Below are 16,475 nucleotides of genomic sequence, written 5' to 3'. Positions count from 1 at the left end.
TGGCACCTAGTGGGCTGGAGGAGGGAAATGAGTGGGATTCCTTCAAGACAGTAGTGGTTAGTATGGCAGCAGTGCTTGCCTGACTTCCCATCACCAAAGCGTGTTCTCCTTCATGGAGAGCACTTGTTGCGGTGGGGGCTGACAAGACACTCCAAAGTTGTGGGGCGGGCTAATTGATCCTTGGCCACTGTTGTGATTGAGCTTCCCTTGTTGTTGGGATGAAGTTAATGTTGCCATTCTGTGATTGACAGCCAGAAATGTTAAAACTCCCTGCACGAAGCGTAGAGCTTCCTCTTTTCGCTCCGTGCATCGGATTGCCCATCCCCCATCCCTATATTTAGGGTTGTTCGCATTGACCTTGCTATGCCTGTCATGGAGTCGCCTGCTTTTGGGGCAGGGGCCCAGTAGGAATTTTGTCCATCTGGCTGATTGGCTGGTGCCATTTGGTTTTTGCCTACTGTGTAGCAAATCGTCACAACTTGTAAGGTTGCGGTTAGGCATTGGTTTAGGGTTTGGTTGGTTGAGGGGCATGGGTTGGCTGTGCCTGCCCCTCCAATGCTGCTGCTGCAAGGGATTCCATTAAAGGAATACAGGGGCTCACCTATGCTTTTGTCCGAACCCTGTCAAGGGGCAAGGGCCATACAAGAGCCCCTGGTTGCATTTGGGGAGGGCTGAGGGCAGGTTCCCTGCTCCGTCGCTACCCCCAAATGTATTCCCCTTTTCTGACTTTCGCAGGCTTGCGAAATGTCAGTCTGTCCCCCACTGGGGGGCAGATAGTCGCAACCAATGCCTAAGCAACCACTCACATTTTTGTATTTTAATAAAGCTGTGGCCAAAAATTATGCCAAAAACCTTAAACAAAATTTCTGTGTGATGTGTGAGTTATTTGGGGTGGCTTGGGGACCTCGACATACAATGGACCATGGATGAAATACTCTTGTTTCTGGTTACCCTGTTGTGGTTTGTTTGGCGAGAGAGGAACCACAAGCACAGGCTGGAGGTGTAATGCCAACGCCGGCTGCTCCGTGGCTCATTTCCTTGCTCAACTAATAAAGGAGCAGAGTAGGAGTGCTCTGCCTTTGTGCACACCAGCATGCAGCTGATATGCATATTTGCTTAACTATGATTTATGGCTTAGCATGCATTCAGATGCCGCCATTACATGGTCAAAATTAACATGGTTAAGGCAAGCCAAGGGGGAAATCTTGCAGTACAGATAGATTGGCAGAGTTTAAGCTCCACGCTAGGCCTTTGTTCTCTTTTGTGCTCTCTAGCCAGAAAAGCCATTTATGCATTCACATTTCATTTAAGATCATCTTATCCCTTATATGCCCAGTCAATCACTCCTCTCTGCAGGTGAGGGCCTCCCGCAGATTACTCACTTTATCAGGAGTTCTGTTCTGCACAGAACCTTTTCATGTTCTGGCACCTACACTTTGGAATTCCCTCTCCTTAAGTATTAGGCAGGCTTTGTCTATCCAGTGTGTATCTGCGTTGGAACTGTGTTTAGCTGTTTTATCACTTATGCGGATGCCACCCTGGGCTTCTTTGGAAGGAAGCAGTGCCAGGTTTACGTATAAGCTAAACAAGCTATAGCTTAGGGCCCCACTCTCTTGGGGGCCCCAAAAAACTAAAAGAAAAAAAACGCTGGATATACATTTCCAAAATATAAGTTAAAAAGCAAATAAAATAAACCCTGCATACAGCAACAGTGTTTTGTGTTGTGTAGGCTCCTATGATGTAAGTAATGGGCCCCGCCTGCTAGACTGCTCCCTAAAATATCACTGGTTTACTCATTTCTATGTATAGGGTGCCTACATTCTGCATGTGCAAATGGCTTTAGATACCTATTAGGTTAAGGTTACCAGATTTTTTTCAATGAATCCGGGGACTTTTTTAACTTCCTACTAAATAGATGGATTTTGTCAGGGGACTGATTTCTAAATCTGGGGACTGTCCCTGGGAAACGGGTAACCTTAATTTGAAGGCATTCTGTGCACACAATAGGCCAGCTAGATAGAGTCAGCTAGATACATAGTGTTGTGGGCCAAAAATGGCTTATCTTCTGAGTTTACGCCAATAAGACTCAGAGACAAGAGGAGTTAGGAGTTCATTGTTTATTGCTAGGCAATTGGTTACAGTCGAATTGTTTCGCAAGGGTCGGGGCGGTGGTATTTATAACATTTCAAAAAAAGGATTTCAATTTTCACCAATCATGTACATCATTACCTCATTTCATGTTTAATACACATGCGCAATAAGCGTTAGCAATTTCTGTTGATTCAGCTTTGATTCCCAGCGCTCTCTGTTAAAATACTAACTTCTGTTACATTGTGTTAGTATGCATGTTGGGAACCTGTGTTACGTGTATCCATTTGCACCATGTATCAACTTATGTTCTAGCTTATGAGCAGTATCTTTGTGATTCATATATTAGCTGTACTTCTGCCCCAATGGGGGAGGCAACTTGCGAAAATCATCAGTTTCATAAAGCAACGGGTTACCATAACATCTCTGTTAGAAGCACACTCAAGGATTTATAGGGGTTCACATTATCCTATTTATTGTGGATTTTAGGTCACCACCACAATAGGACAAAAACCTTTTGGTATTTAGGCTGTGGGCTGTTAGGCTGCTGAACAGAAAATAATACAGTGGATGCTCGGGTTGCAAATGTGATCTGTGTGGGATGCACATTTGCAACCCGCAGCAGCGCTTCTGCGCAAGCGCGGGTTGTGATTTGGTCTTCTGCACATGCGAAAAGCGCGATTTAGCGCTTCCGTGCATGTGCAACTCCTGAAACCCGGAAGTAACCCATTCCTGTACTTCCAGGTTTCGGCGGGTCCGTAACCCAAAAAAAATGCAACCTGAAGCGTCCGTAACCCGAGGTATGACTGTATAGTGCAAATGACTTTCTGGGTTGGTGTGTTGTGCAACAAGCACACAGAGTGCAATGAGATTGAGTGTTTGTGTGGGGAGAGGGAGGCTCGGTTAATTTCATTGTGCATAGGTTGTACATTGACAATACAGGGTACTCAGTATAGTTGTACCTCGGGTTAAGTACTTAATTCGTTCCGGAGGTCCGTTCTTAACCTGAAACTGTTCTTAACCTGAAGCACCACTTTAGCTAATGGGGTCTCCTCCTGCTGCTGCACCGCCAAAGCACGATTTCCGTTCTCACCCTGAAGCAAAGTTCTTAACCTGAGGTACTATTTCTGGGTTAGCGGATTCTGTAACCTGAAGCGTATGTAACCTGAAGCATATGTAACCCGAGGTACCACTGTAAAGGTATTATTATTATTATTATTATTATTTGTCTTTTGCGTAGGTAAGGCTGTGGGAATCATTACAGCAAACACAACATCTGCATCATAAGGAGAGGAGTTGTGCAGCTACCTGCTGATAGGAGAAGGGGTTGACAAGAAAATGTTAAGGTTTTGAATCATCAAGGCCTACATTATCAAAGCCTCGAGCATTTATATTGAAGGTTTGTTTATTGTCAGTGGCGCCTAAGGCAACCTTTTATAGCCTTGTAAGCTGGTTGGCTTTAATTAACAATGCACATGAGAAGGCTACATGCAGCATGCCAATGTTTGGCAGGCGTAATTAACACTCGATACACCTAGACAGGGTGGCAGACTCCGTAATTAATAGAGGCTCCTGTCTGTTCACCAGGGGCCCAGAAGCCAGATCTAAGTGCTCCCTATGGAGTCTTGATTTGGGGACCTGGGAGATAGGAAGCCAAATTAATGATGCTAATTCTCTGGGTATTTGTCATGGCAGATGGGAGCGACAGATATCACCTAGAGAGAATGCTTGTGGTAGGTCATCACAATAAATACTTATTTGAGGAGTTTTCTGTAAAAGGTTGCTATGTTAAGATAATGAAAGAAATAAGTAAGTAAGAACCTTCCCCCCACAAATGACATTTGCTTATTTTGGAAATATATAGCCATCAAACAAGATATTCGGGTCCGGTGAATGAAAGAGAAACTGTAAGCTGCTCAGCAGACCTTAGTAGAATTGGTAGCTATCTCTTTATCTGTTCTGTTTCTCCAAGGTTGATCCTGTCAGCATCTGCAAAGGCCTGCTATTGTCCTAATAACAGCTGCTTGTTTCCGGGTTTTTATCCACTGGTGTGGTGAGGTTATTGATGTTGAAGTCTGTTACTCAGTTTGGTTAAGTTTATTATTGCTGTTTTCTGTTTTAGAAGTACAGAAGTGTCCTTGGTCCTGTTGATGCCAGTAGGGTTATATTTAGCAATGTCGTTCCCTGTTTCTGTCGCAGCATTCTCGTCTCAGTTTTTACTTGACCCAATGCAAGACTTGGGTACAGATGTGCAGGTCTGGGTCGATTCTCCAGGCCATCGTTTTGGTGTGATGCCATAACAAACACTGAACTGGAGCAAGCACCCAGTTCACTTGCTTTATTTACCTTAGCAGCAGCCGATTAAAAGGAGTTCAAAATAGTTTGTTGTTTGAATGTTTGCTTTTACTTCAGCAGCATATTTGTTAATGGATCTTTAATGATAAATGTGTGTACAGTGTGGGGAACCCTGAATAATATTTGAGATTTGTTTTCCCCCATATGAAAGGAATGAAGGATTATAATAACAGTTAAGTTCAAAAAGAAATACCCCTAAGCATTTTGTGAATCTTTTTCTTTTCTCCATTTACTGTATTTATTTTCCGCGATTTGAACTATAAAATGAGTCAAAATGAGAGTACCTAAACATATATTTTTTTTGAAAAAAAAAAGCACTGGACTAAAGTATGGACAACTTGCTGATTTGCTACCACCCAGGTTCAAGGTGTTCCTATTAGTATATAAAGCTCTTAACAACTTGGGGCCAGTTACCTACGATATCACCTTACCCTACAGATGCCCACTCAACCACTTTGATTGGTGGAATTGGCATTACCTCAGGTGCCACATCATAAGGGACGCGGGTGGCGCTGTGGGTTAAACCACAGAGCCTAGGACTTGCCGATCAGAAGGTCGTCAGTTTGAATCCCCGCAACGGGGTGAGCTCCCGTTGCTCGGTCCCTGCTCCTGCCAACCTAGCAGTTCAAAAGCACAAAGTGCAAGTAGATAAATAGGTACCGCTCCGGCGGGAAGGTAAACGGCATTTCCATGCACTGCTCTGGTTTTGCTAGAAGCGGCTTAGTCATGCTGGCCACGTGACCCGGAAGCTGTACGCTCAGCCAGTAAAGCAAGATGAGCGGCGCAACCCCAGAGTCAGCCACGACTGGACTTAATGGTCAGGGGTCCCTTTACCTTTACAGGTGCCACATCATACCTATACGGCATTTGTAGGAACTTGATCATTTAGTGTGGCAGCACCTGCACTTTGGAACTCCTTGCCTTTGAGCTTAAGCAGATGCCTTAACTCTACTCTTTTTGGCACCCGCTAAAACATTCCTGTTTAGACAAGCCGGTGCTTAGAAAATTGAGGTAACTTTGATCTTTTGAATGTTTTAAAGTAGTGGTTTTTTTTCTTCTTGATTTTACTCTCTTTTGCAAGCCGCTTTGAGGGTTTGTTTGTTTGTTTACAATCAAACAATGTATAAATTTTATGAAATAAAATATAGTAAAATTCCTTTTCTTTTCTTTTGCATTTGCATTTGTTTCAGTTCAGCATATGATACCAAAACAAGGCAGAAGGTGGCAGTCAAGAAGCTTTCGAGACCTTTTCAGTCCCTTATTCACGCCAGAAGAACCTACCGGGAGCTTAGATTACTGAAGCACATGAAACACGAAAACGTGAGTGGAAAAGGCTGTGCGAATTGTGAATAACGAGCTTGTAATCCATCTAATCATTTAGTTTTATTAAAATGTTCATCGGTTAAACACAACTAACTTCATTAGGTTTTGGCATACCTTATCCCGTGCCAGGCTGCCATTATCCTTCATTTTAGATTCGAAACTGGTAAGTAGAGATAGCGGTGCCACACGCATTTCTCCAGGTAAAATAAAAACCCCTCTTCTTCTGTTTCAGGTTATAGGATTACTAGATGTTTTCACACCTGCGGCGTCAATAGAAAATTTTAATGAAGTGTAAGTAAAGTTTGACCTAAACTTGTTGGCAAGCTGCTAAGATAAACGGCCAGCCCAAGTTATGCATGCCTAAGTCTTGTTTATTTCTATAGAAAGTATGCGCTCACCTGTGTTCCGCTGACATCTATAGACCCTGAAAGCAGTAGCGGGCAGTGTTGGCATTGTGGGGCTGCGTTGTTCGCCCAACCTTCCCGCAGCCGGATTGTTTCAGTACAGTGGTACCTCCGGTTGCGAAAAGGATCTGTTCCGGAGGTCCGGCCGCATCCCGAGGAATTTGCAACAAGAGGTTCTTCACATGCGCGCACGGCGAAACCCGGAAAAATACTTCCGGGTTTGCTGCATTCATATCCTGAAGTTTACGTATCCAGAGGGCTATGTAAGCGAAGGTATAACTGTACAGTGGTACCTCTGGATGCGAACAGGATCCGTTCCAGAGCCCCGTTCACATCCTGAGTAGAACGCAACCTGCGTGTACGCAGATCGTGATTCGGCGCTTCTGCGCATGCGCGTGACGTCAGTTTGAGCGTCTGCATGAGCGGCAAAACCCAGAAGTAACGCGTTCCGTTACTTCCAGGTCGTCGCGGAGCGTAACCTGAAAACGCTCAACCTGAAGCATATTTAACCCGAAGTATGACTGTATACGGGATGGAAAGGGGAAGGGCGAGGTGGCAGCGAGGTCAGTGCAGTGTAGCTGGGATGCTGCCGCTAAGGCATTTGCACAGCACCAACCTTGCCGTCACCTCACCTCTTCCCATCCCATGATTCTTCAGGAACCTGGCCTGTGGGAAGTCAGGTGAGCAACACAGCCGCTCTGATGCAGCTGTCGTTCACTTCATCTGAACCAGGGCTGGAGAAGCTGCTGTTTAAAATGTACAGCAAGTACCTGCAGTGTGTGGTGTGTGTGTGTGCTTTGTATGGGACAAGAATGGGGAACCTTCGGATCTTGGGACCTCAAGTCCCACCAGTCCATTCAGCGTGGCCAGTTGCCAGGGATGATGGCAGTTGTTTTTCAACAGCATCTTCAGGGCATCAGGCTTCCCATACTCCATATAGACAGAACTATTTACTGTGTCATAACAATGGTGACTAAGAACTGGCGCCTGAGCTCCCTCCCAGTCTTTTTCTTTTTGTGTTGTATCTTTTAGATTGTAAGCCTGAGGGGGCAAGGACTATTGATCTTTGTAAGATGCCGCCTCCTCTAAAGCATGGAGTGTAACTGCTTTAAGTGAATAAACATAGGATATTGATCTCTTGCCTGTACGTTATCTAGTGCTTGTGTATTTATTTTGTTTATTTTGGGGGAGTATGTTCCCCCATGCTACTGTACTCACAGTATCTGTAACCTCCTTGGCCTTCGTTGCTCAACTTTTGTACACTTGGCTTAATCCTGCACTGGACTCTGTTGGTAGGAGCCAAAGTTTTGCTTCCTCCCATGGGAAGTGTCAGTGGAAGGAAATGTTGGGTGCGCTCCTGCGATTCCAGAAACCTTACGCTGAGTTCAGTTTCCCTTAGCCATGGTTTGTGACAACCGAGTCTTCATATTTTTCCCATTCCTCAGTTTTGTGACCGTGTATAATGCATGGAAGTCACATTCTTACTTGTGTCTGGAAGCACGGCTTGTAGAGCCTCACCAGGAAACCCTGTGTGCCAGGGTTCAAAGAAAAGCACTGATACAGTAAAAAAAAGACTTTAGAAGCAATTGGATGTCATCTGAATGCTTTGTATTTACAGGTACCTTGTCACAAATTTAATGGGTGCTGACCTGAATAACATTGTGAAGTGCCAGAAACTGACAGACGACCATATACAGTTTCTTATATATCAGTTACTTCGAGGGCTTAAGGTAAAACCTATGGAGGAAGGGGGGGAAGCATACTTGAGCTGAAACCCAGGATGAAGCATCTCTTAAGATAATGCCTGCTGCTCATGTTATTTGTATGTTCTTATTACGTATTCTACAAAAGCCTTGCCCAACAGAAAATACTTATTGGGTAAGCACTCATAGGTTTTCCCATAACTGCTTGTGTTTCAAACAACATTTTAACCCCTAGTTAATTGATTTGATCAACCTGTTCAGTTATTCAAAATATTGGTTAAACATTGCCGCTCAGTGTGCCACACAGATGTCAGCAGTGCTGAAATCATAATTCGTGGATTAATGGGATTTGTAAGTTCCTCTATAATTGGCACATATGTTTAAGTTTTGCTGCTTTAGCGACAGGAGAAATGATAGTAGAGGAGCCCTGGTGTCAGAGGCGAACTATGTTACAAACAGTGTGTCTGGAAGGGCCTTTAAACTCACAAAAATTACAGATTGAATTGCAAAACATCAGCAGCCTTTCTTATTGGTGTGTTTGCTCCTTACGTACATCACTGAACAATTGCCACATAGGTGGGAACACAGGCTAACCTTTATCTCTTTGTACTGTAGAATAAAAACACCTGTCTGAGTGGATGACAGCTAATAGCTGTCATTAATCACTTGCGTTTGACTTTGTTGTCTGACCTCACCTCTTTTCTTTTTATTTAACAGTATATTCATTCGGCTGGAATCATTCACCGGGTACGTTGCACTGGGAATATAATGCACTGTGAGCATGTCATTGGTTGGGCTTGCTGCTCTGATATAGTTGCAAGACTGTTTTTACCTCATTTCATTTTAGCCCCCTTTTAATGCTCTTAACTTTTTTGTTCTGATGCAGGACCTGAAGCCTAGTAACCTAGCTGTCAATGAAGACTGTGAATTAAGGGTAGGATTCATGCTATTTTGATTATTTCGGTACGTTTTGAACCAAGACTGAAACAAGAGTGGTGCCTGTTGTCATGCCAGCATCTGTTATTAATGGTTGTTCTGGTACCGAGTAAAAAACTAAATTGTAAACCCGACCGATTCAAAACTGATCAGGAAGCTCTCTGAATAAATGAGCAACTATGGAAGTTTTGGTCCTGTCTTTAGGGCAATAATTCTACAGTAACTACTCACAAGAAGTGTTGTGTCCATTTCAGGCCCTGGATAACTAGATGAAATAGTAGGTGCTGCAGATATCAAGGAACTACTTGGAGTTCGGAACTAGCCTTTTAAAAAGGAAGATGTGTATTAGCTAACAGTGCAATCCTTATTCTGCTCTGAAATAAGTCCTGTTCAATGGGGTTTACTCCCAGATAATTTGAATTTAGGATTACAGGCTAGACTGTTACATAGTAATGGACACACCAACAGAGTGGAGCCATCTCTGAGTCTCACTTGACAGTTTATAAGACCTTATTGTTTGTACTGGTGTTGCCCTATTAGGGCTGCAGGTGGCGCTGTGGTCTAAACCACTGAGCCTCTTGGGCTTGCTGATCAGAAGGTTGGCGGTTCGAACCTGCACAACGGGGTGAGCTCCCGTTTCTCTATCCCAGCTCCTGCCAGCCTAGCAGTTCGAAAGCACACCAGTGCAAGTAGATAAATAGGTACCGCTGTGGCGGGAAGGTAAAGAGCATTCCTGTGCGCTCTGGTTTCTGTCACAGTGTTCCGTTGTGCCAGAAATGGTTTAGTCATGCTGGCCACATGACCCGGAAAGCTGTCTGTGGACAAACGCCGGCTCCCTTGGCCTGTAAGCGAGATGAGTGCCGCAACCCCATTGTCGCCTTTGACTGGACTGAACCATCCAGGGGTCCTTTACCTTTTACCTTTTTAGATGCTCCTATTTCTGATTTTTTTCAAGTTAACATATCATCCTACATTGAGAAATCCTGGTTAATTATATTTATATCCTACTTTTCGTTCTGTAAAGCAAGAGAAGACATCTTCTACTTATTTATACATTGTAGATTTTTGTAACTTGCTCTATCCCAATCAGTTTTAAGAAGAAATGCAAACACAAAATTGTTCATGTAGTATTCAAAGCAGCAGCTGACAATGCCCATTGAGTGGTTGTTACTCCACCTACTGTTACAACGCAACATGAGAAATGGTCTCACAGCCACCAGAATTGCATGCAGAGCCTGTGGCAAGGGATGCTATCCTTGCAATACCCTCCTGCTATGGGGACCTTATCCTGGATCGAATCTACAGTGGTGCCTCGCAAGACGAAAAGAATCCGTTCCGCGAGTCTCTTCGTCTAGCGGTTTTTCCGTCTTGCGAAGCAACCCCATTAGCGGATTAGTGCTATTAGCGGTTTAGCGGCTATTAGCGGCTATTAAAGGCTTAAGGGATTAGCGGATTAGCTGCTAAAAGGCTATTAGCAGCTTAGTGCCTTAGAAAAAGGGGGTTTGGAGCGGAAAAAAATCTCAGGATCTCGCAAGACATTTTCGTCTTGCGAAGCAAGCCCATAGGAAATTCGTTCTGCGAAGCACCTCCAAAACAGAAAACCCTTTCGTCTAGCGGGTTTTCCGTCTTGCGAGGCATTCGTCTTGCGGGGCACCACTGTATATTATGAAGCAACCTGCAGACCACTGCTGAGAAATCACAATGATCAAAACAATAGATGAATCCCCTTCCAATTAAACTGAAATATACAAAAACTCCCCCTGACAAAGCCAAAGGAAACACCAGCAAAATTTTTTTTAAAAAAAACCTCTGCTATACTGTTTTCAGAAGCTGTTCTTAATAATTCATCCTGATTTGTTGAAGGGCGGGATATAAATGTCCAAAGAAATACAAATATTAAAGTTCTGGATTTAGTGACTTCGGAAGAAAGCTCTCTTAACTGTGGAGCATCTACCAAACACATCCTTACTTGGTAATAATTGCTTTTTATGAATCTTTGGGATATCAGTGAGATATAAGAAAAGGTGATGTTTTCTAACATACGAGCCAGTTGAGTCTCATTTGGCCCAAATTTCATTTCATTTGCTGGCTATTCATTTGTGTGTATAAAATGTAAATTTATTTTATCTCAAAAATAAATTATTAGCTCATGGGGAGGGGGAATGAAAGCATGCCGATCTGTTTTAGAGATGCAGACAAAATTTTACCTAATTAGTAATTGTTCTGCTGTATCCCTTATTCTTATTTGTGAGGTAAGCTCAGTATATCTTTATATGCCTGTTGCCTACACCCCCCAAAAAACCCCGTCTTCATATGTTCTGCTTCTGACGCCCAATTTTTCCACCAATAATCAGAGCACAGAGAATATGTATAAGGCCATCTTGTGATGAATGGGATGGATTGTGCCTGCTGCTCAACCCTGTGCAGATGAGCACTGCCTCAGGCAGTTTATAAACATGGGCGTAACCAGGCCTTTTTTTCAGCTGGATCTCAGTTCCGGCACCTCTCAGGTGGGTGCCATTGAACAAGAGTTCCATTGTGAGTTCCAGCACCTCTTTTTCTAGAAACATATGAATGGGAGTGATCCTATTGAATTCTGTGGCTTGAAAATAGCTACGGCTACACATGGCTCACTCATTTTGCAGGGGAGGTCATGAAGGAAAGAAACCATTTGGAAACTGTATGAAAGCAGGCAGCATCTTGTCCTCCCCCTTCTTTCCTGGCTGTTGTAAGGGTTTCCACACTTCTTAAAAATCACTCAAATACCTTCAGAGATCCAAATCCAGTCCTTTCGTCAGCTGATGGATTGCAGCCCTTTATCATATGCCGTTTCAGGAGCGCCTCATAATTAACGCCAATATTCCAAATTAGTGAGGAACTGCTCACAAATCATTCTGGAGACGGAGGTTCGTCCGTGGCAGGCACATACTTCCCAGGTCACACCAGATCTGCCTTTCAAGTTGGCAGATATGGGTTTAAGCGACACCGTGGGATGCAGTGAACTCCCCAGAACCACCTAAGGGGCATTTCCAGGAATTTTACCTGATACATCCTGGCTTTCCCCTGCCCAAACAGCTGCACTGCCCCGGAGTCCAGTGGAGCTCAACCATCATGAGTCATGACGTCAGCTGGGAACCTACTTGAAAACATTTGAATTGGCATCAGTTGGTTTATGGGATGCACTTTTCAAAGTATTTAGATGTTCCCGAATCCTTTCAGTCAGAGTACACTTCCTGAACGCTGAAGTCTAATTGAATGGTAATTGACTTTGTGGATTATCCAAGTGCTCTTGAAAGTATGACCCAATCTCTCCGTGTAATGGTTAATTTTGTATTGTGTGTGGGTTAAAAAAAAAAATAGAAGAAGCTTTGAATTAATAGAAAATGCTTTTATTTTCATCCCAGATCTGCAACAGCAGTCCAGAGAATTATGACCTTCCGTGAGCATAAGGCTTGATGGGACTATACTATAATATGAGGGAGGGCCTTACGATCTGATCTTGCTGCTGCAATGCATTAAAATGATTAGGTTGATACCTATACCTTGGACAACACAGTTTTCCAGTGAATGTAAATCGCTGTGGCAGGAAGATATTTAGGATGAAAATTTTTTACATCAAGCCATTGTCTTAAAGACGTCGGTCTCTAAGTCACGACACGCTTAAGTCACAGGGCTTCTGAATTATCCCCTTAATATTCATGGAATATTTTAATGAGGCAGATAAAAAGCTAAATGAAGCCTGGCACAGTGAATTCATTACTGATTAGCTTTCTGGATCAAGTATGCTCAAAAGATTCTGAGTCAAAGAAACAATGATTCAGGCCTCTGCATCTATAACTAAGACATACAAAACAGATGTTTTTACCTGGTGCACTTTTGTCCTCGTTTCATAGTCAAAGAAAGGAAATAATCCATGAATGACCCTAGTAATGACCTTTAAAGCCCTAAACAGCCTCAGTCCAGTATACCTGAAGGAGCGTCTCCACCCCCATCATTCAGCCCGGACACTGAGGTCCAGCTCCGAGGGCCTTCTGGCAGTTCCCTCACTCTGAGAAGCGAAGTTACAGGGAACAAGGCAGAGGGCCTTCTCAGTAGTGGCACCCGCCCTGTAGAACGCCCTCCCACCAGATGTCAAGGAAATAAACAACTATCTGACTTTTAGGAGACATTTGAAGGCAGCCCGGTTTTAGAGAAGCTTTTAATATCTGAAGGACTATTGTATTTTAATATTTTGCTGGAAGCCGCCCAGAGTGGCTATATATAATAGACAAACAGTAGGAAAAGAGAAATCTTACAAAGATTTTATTGATCATTGATTTTATATCCTGCCCTTCCTCCCCAAGAAGCCCAGGGCGGCAAACAGATACACAATTTAGGAAGGGGTGGGGGGGAAGCATTCTAAAGCATTGTAAAAGCAGTTACAATTAAAAGCCTCTAGTTACAGTTAAAAACATTCTTCCATTCTGTGATCTTGGGGCTGCCAGGAGCAGCATTCTTCAGCCACCAAATGCCTGGGTGAACAGGAATGTTTTCAGATTCCTCCTAAAAGTTAATAATGGGTAGAGACCGGCACACCTTACTAATACTGGGTTAGTCTGAGAAATAGCAGTTTATGAGAAATTATAATCAAAATAATGGATAGAGAGCATCACCTTCTGGTTTGTGCTGCCTGATTTTATGTGCATGCTTTGTGTCACTGGCCGTCACACCCTGGGAGAAAAAGGTTGCCCTCAGGACGGACCATAGCTCAGTGACTGAGTACGGTACATGCTCTGTATGTAAAGGGGACCCAGAGAGCTACTGCCCATCAGAGTAGACTAGACTGAGATAGATGGATCAATAGTCTGAGCAGATATGAGGCAATTTCCTATATACCTAAATCCTGGGACACCTCCCTTTATGCTTTAGGTTAGCACAGGCATAGGCAAACTCCGGCCCTCCAGATGTTTTGGGACTACAACTCCCATCATCCCTAGCTAACAGGACCAGTGGTCAGGGATGATGGGAATTGTAATTCCAAATCATCTGGGGGGGGGCGGTGTTTCCCTATGGACTCTGCAGTTTTGATTGACTGATGTGTGAATCCTGAACCAGCTGCTGCCTCTAGCACCTTCCCAAAATATACCAAAAATTCCCCTTCACCACTGTCACTGATCTGCCAAGCTCCGTGTGTCAATATAAATCCTCAGTTTTCTAGGTGACCTCGTAGTTGGTTCATACTGACTTTAGGCCTCTTCTGACCAGCGAAGGAAAGAGAAACTAGCCAAAGGAGTCAACAACCTAGAAAGAGCCTAGGTGTTCCTCCTCACATCTGGGTTCCAGTAAGAAGTGGCAGGGTTGCATGATTATATCTAGCAACATCACACATTATTTTTTTCCCTCCAAATGATCCTGCTGTTTTCTATGATACACCTCAAGTTGGTTGTAGGAGAATCTGTTTGGGTAGTAGAGAGAAAGCAGGAAATCTCTGATTGTTGGAACTGTGGGTTAGCTATGGACCCGATGTTTCTGTTGTTGGCTTAGATGAGTCATGAGAGCCAGAATAAAGATAGGTTTGACCATTTATATAATAAAAATAATGGGAATTTCATTATTATTATTATTCTGTAGATTTTAGACTTTGGCTTAGCCCGGCAAACGGATGATGAAATGACAGGTTATGTAGCAACACGGTGGTACAGAGCCCCGGAAATCATGTTGAATTGGATGCATTATAATCAAACAGGTAAGATGGAGCGGGGAGGGAATCTCCTTGTGTTGTGCTATGAAATATGTACCTTAAGGGCTTGGATGGGAATACCTTTGTCATGCAGATTCTCCGCAACCCGGCAAAAGAGCCCCTTCTGATTGGTTGCTTTGTGTTTTGGCAGTTGACATTTGGTCAGTTGGATGCATCATGGCAGAGCTGCTAAAAGGGAAGGCCCTTTTCCCTGGAAACGACTGTATCCTTTCTCCCTACAAGTGCAAATATACTCCGGGTCTCGCACTGCTGGTTCCACGGATATGCTTTTAAAGCAGTGTTAGCCGTTTAACACACACACACACACACACACACACACACAAAATGGTACAACAAACATATTAGTAATCATTAAAGTGACTGTTTTCCCCCCCCCCACAGCTGGACGCGATAATGGTCATAAAGAGTAACAAACATTGTGTCCTTAAGCCACAGTAGGCTGCCTAAAATCTTTGCTTTTCTACGCTTCATTTAAATAATGACCCAGATACAAAAACAGCTTGAAAAAGACGGTGGTTGCTGGGCTGGAGAACAGAGATGCTGAAAAGATTCATAGCTCCCTTGGAAAACACAGGGTATCGGCCCAGAATGGCTGGGGGAAATAATACAATTTTATATATATATAAATTATTATCCCTCTCTAATTTAGCAGCACCCAGGACTATCTGAAGACGATCTGTTCTTTTCCCGTTTTGGAGCATATTGAAAGCAACCCGTTTGGGGATTTCAACACTGGTACCAACCAACATAGGTGGGATGATGCATCCCAGGTGCTGAGTTCACTTTTGAATACAGATCCCATAGGCTTACATTCTGTGTCCATCATTGTTTGATGACTCATGTTGGAAGCATGAGTTCCAGCAAGGTAACCATAGGAACTGGACAGGCAGGTACCTTTATAAGGAGATGGATTTGCAAACAACAAGACCCTGGGGAAACCTTCCCCACTGCAATTATTAATGGCACTGTTAGAGAAGGAGTGATACAAGAGATGATGGCTTTGTTTCCCAAAGACCATGGGTGGATAAGGGCGCTCCTTATTCATTTGTGAAGAGGAAAGGGACAGTATGTACTCACTGAAAACAAGGGCTTTGCCTTTCAAAGCCAACACTAGGAACTGTGCACACTCCTAGTGCTTGGACTACTGTCATAATAAACCACGCTCTGTAGGCTTAGCAGTGTGAGGGCTTTCAGCTTTGGCAGAATGGATAGTTGGGTGATTCCTTTTATCTTCTAGAGCTGCCTTTCTCAACCTGTGGGTCCCCAGATGTTGTTGAACTACAACTCCCATCACCCCTAGCTAGCAAGGCCAGAGCTCAGGGGTGATGGGAGTTGTAGTTGAGAACCGCTGTTCTAGAGAGTTTCTAATATATATAACAGAGAGAGAGAGAGAGAGAGAAGGAGAGTTGTACCTTGGAAGTCAAACGGAATCCGTTCCGGAAATCTGTTCGACTTCCAAAACATTCGAAAACCAAATCATGGCTTTTGTTGGCTGCAGGAAGCTCCTGCAACCAATCAGAAGTCGCGAAAGCCCTGTCGGACATTCAGATTCCAAAAGAGTGTTTGGAAACCAGAACAATCACTTCCAGGTTTGCGGCGTTCCGAGTTCCAGGGCGTTTGGGAGCCAAGGTACAACTGTATGGGTAGGCTGTGATATATGCTGAAATATATCAATTACGGCCTACCCATACAATGATAAGCTTTGTTTGGTATTTGATGATGGATCACACTCTCATAACAACCAAATCTGAGATTTCTACTAAACTCTTTTATCATTTCCTAAAAAGACCAATGGATCATTCAGCTAATATAGCCGAGGACTTAAAGACATATACTGTATAACTCTGTTTCAGTTTCCATTGTCTGGTGAAGAATAAGACTGCACTTTGTCTGCAAAGAGCTTTATGGCATAAGGAAAGTCTACTT

The 16,475-nt window shown here is 43.6% G+C and overlaps 1 protein-coding gene across 2 annotated transcripts in view; it reads left to right on the top strand.

Annotated features, from left to right (window-relative positions):
* The window catches only part of MAPK11 (mitogen-activated protein kinase 11), a 56,743-nt gene that overhangs the window by 27,217 nt on the left and 13,051 nt on the right, over positions 1-16,475 (top strand). For both annotated transcript variants that reach the window (XM_083400013.1, XM_083400012.1), the window contains exons 2-8: positions 5,634-5,763; positions 5,999-6,057; positions 7,789-7,900; positions 8,591-8,620; positions 8,760-8,807; positions 14,420-14,534; positions 14,680-14,751. In XM_083400013.1, coding sequence (XP_083256139.1) covers positions 5,634-5,763; positions 5,999-6,057; positions 7,789-7,900; positions 8,591-8,620; positions 8,760-8,807; positions 14,420-14,534; positions 14,680-14,751 — 566 coding nt within the window. The remainder of the gene's footprint in view (positions 1-5,633; positions 5,764-5,998; positions 6,058-7,788; positions 7,901-8,590; positions 8,621-8,759; positions 8,808-14,419; positions 14,535-14,679; positions 14,752-16,475) is intronic.

Source organism: Podarcis tiliguerta, assembly GCF_965153285.1.
Source record: "Podarcis tiliguerta genome assembly, chromosome: 10".
NCBI classification, from domain to species: Eukaryota; Metazoa; Chordata; class Lepidosauria; order Squamata; family Lacertidae; genus Podarcis; species Podarcis tiliguerta.
The sequence above is the reverse complement of the archived record's forward strand: the minus strand, read 5'-3'. Positions and strand labels throughout refer to the sequence as shown.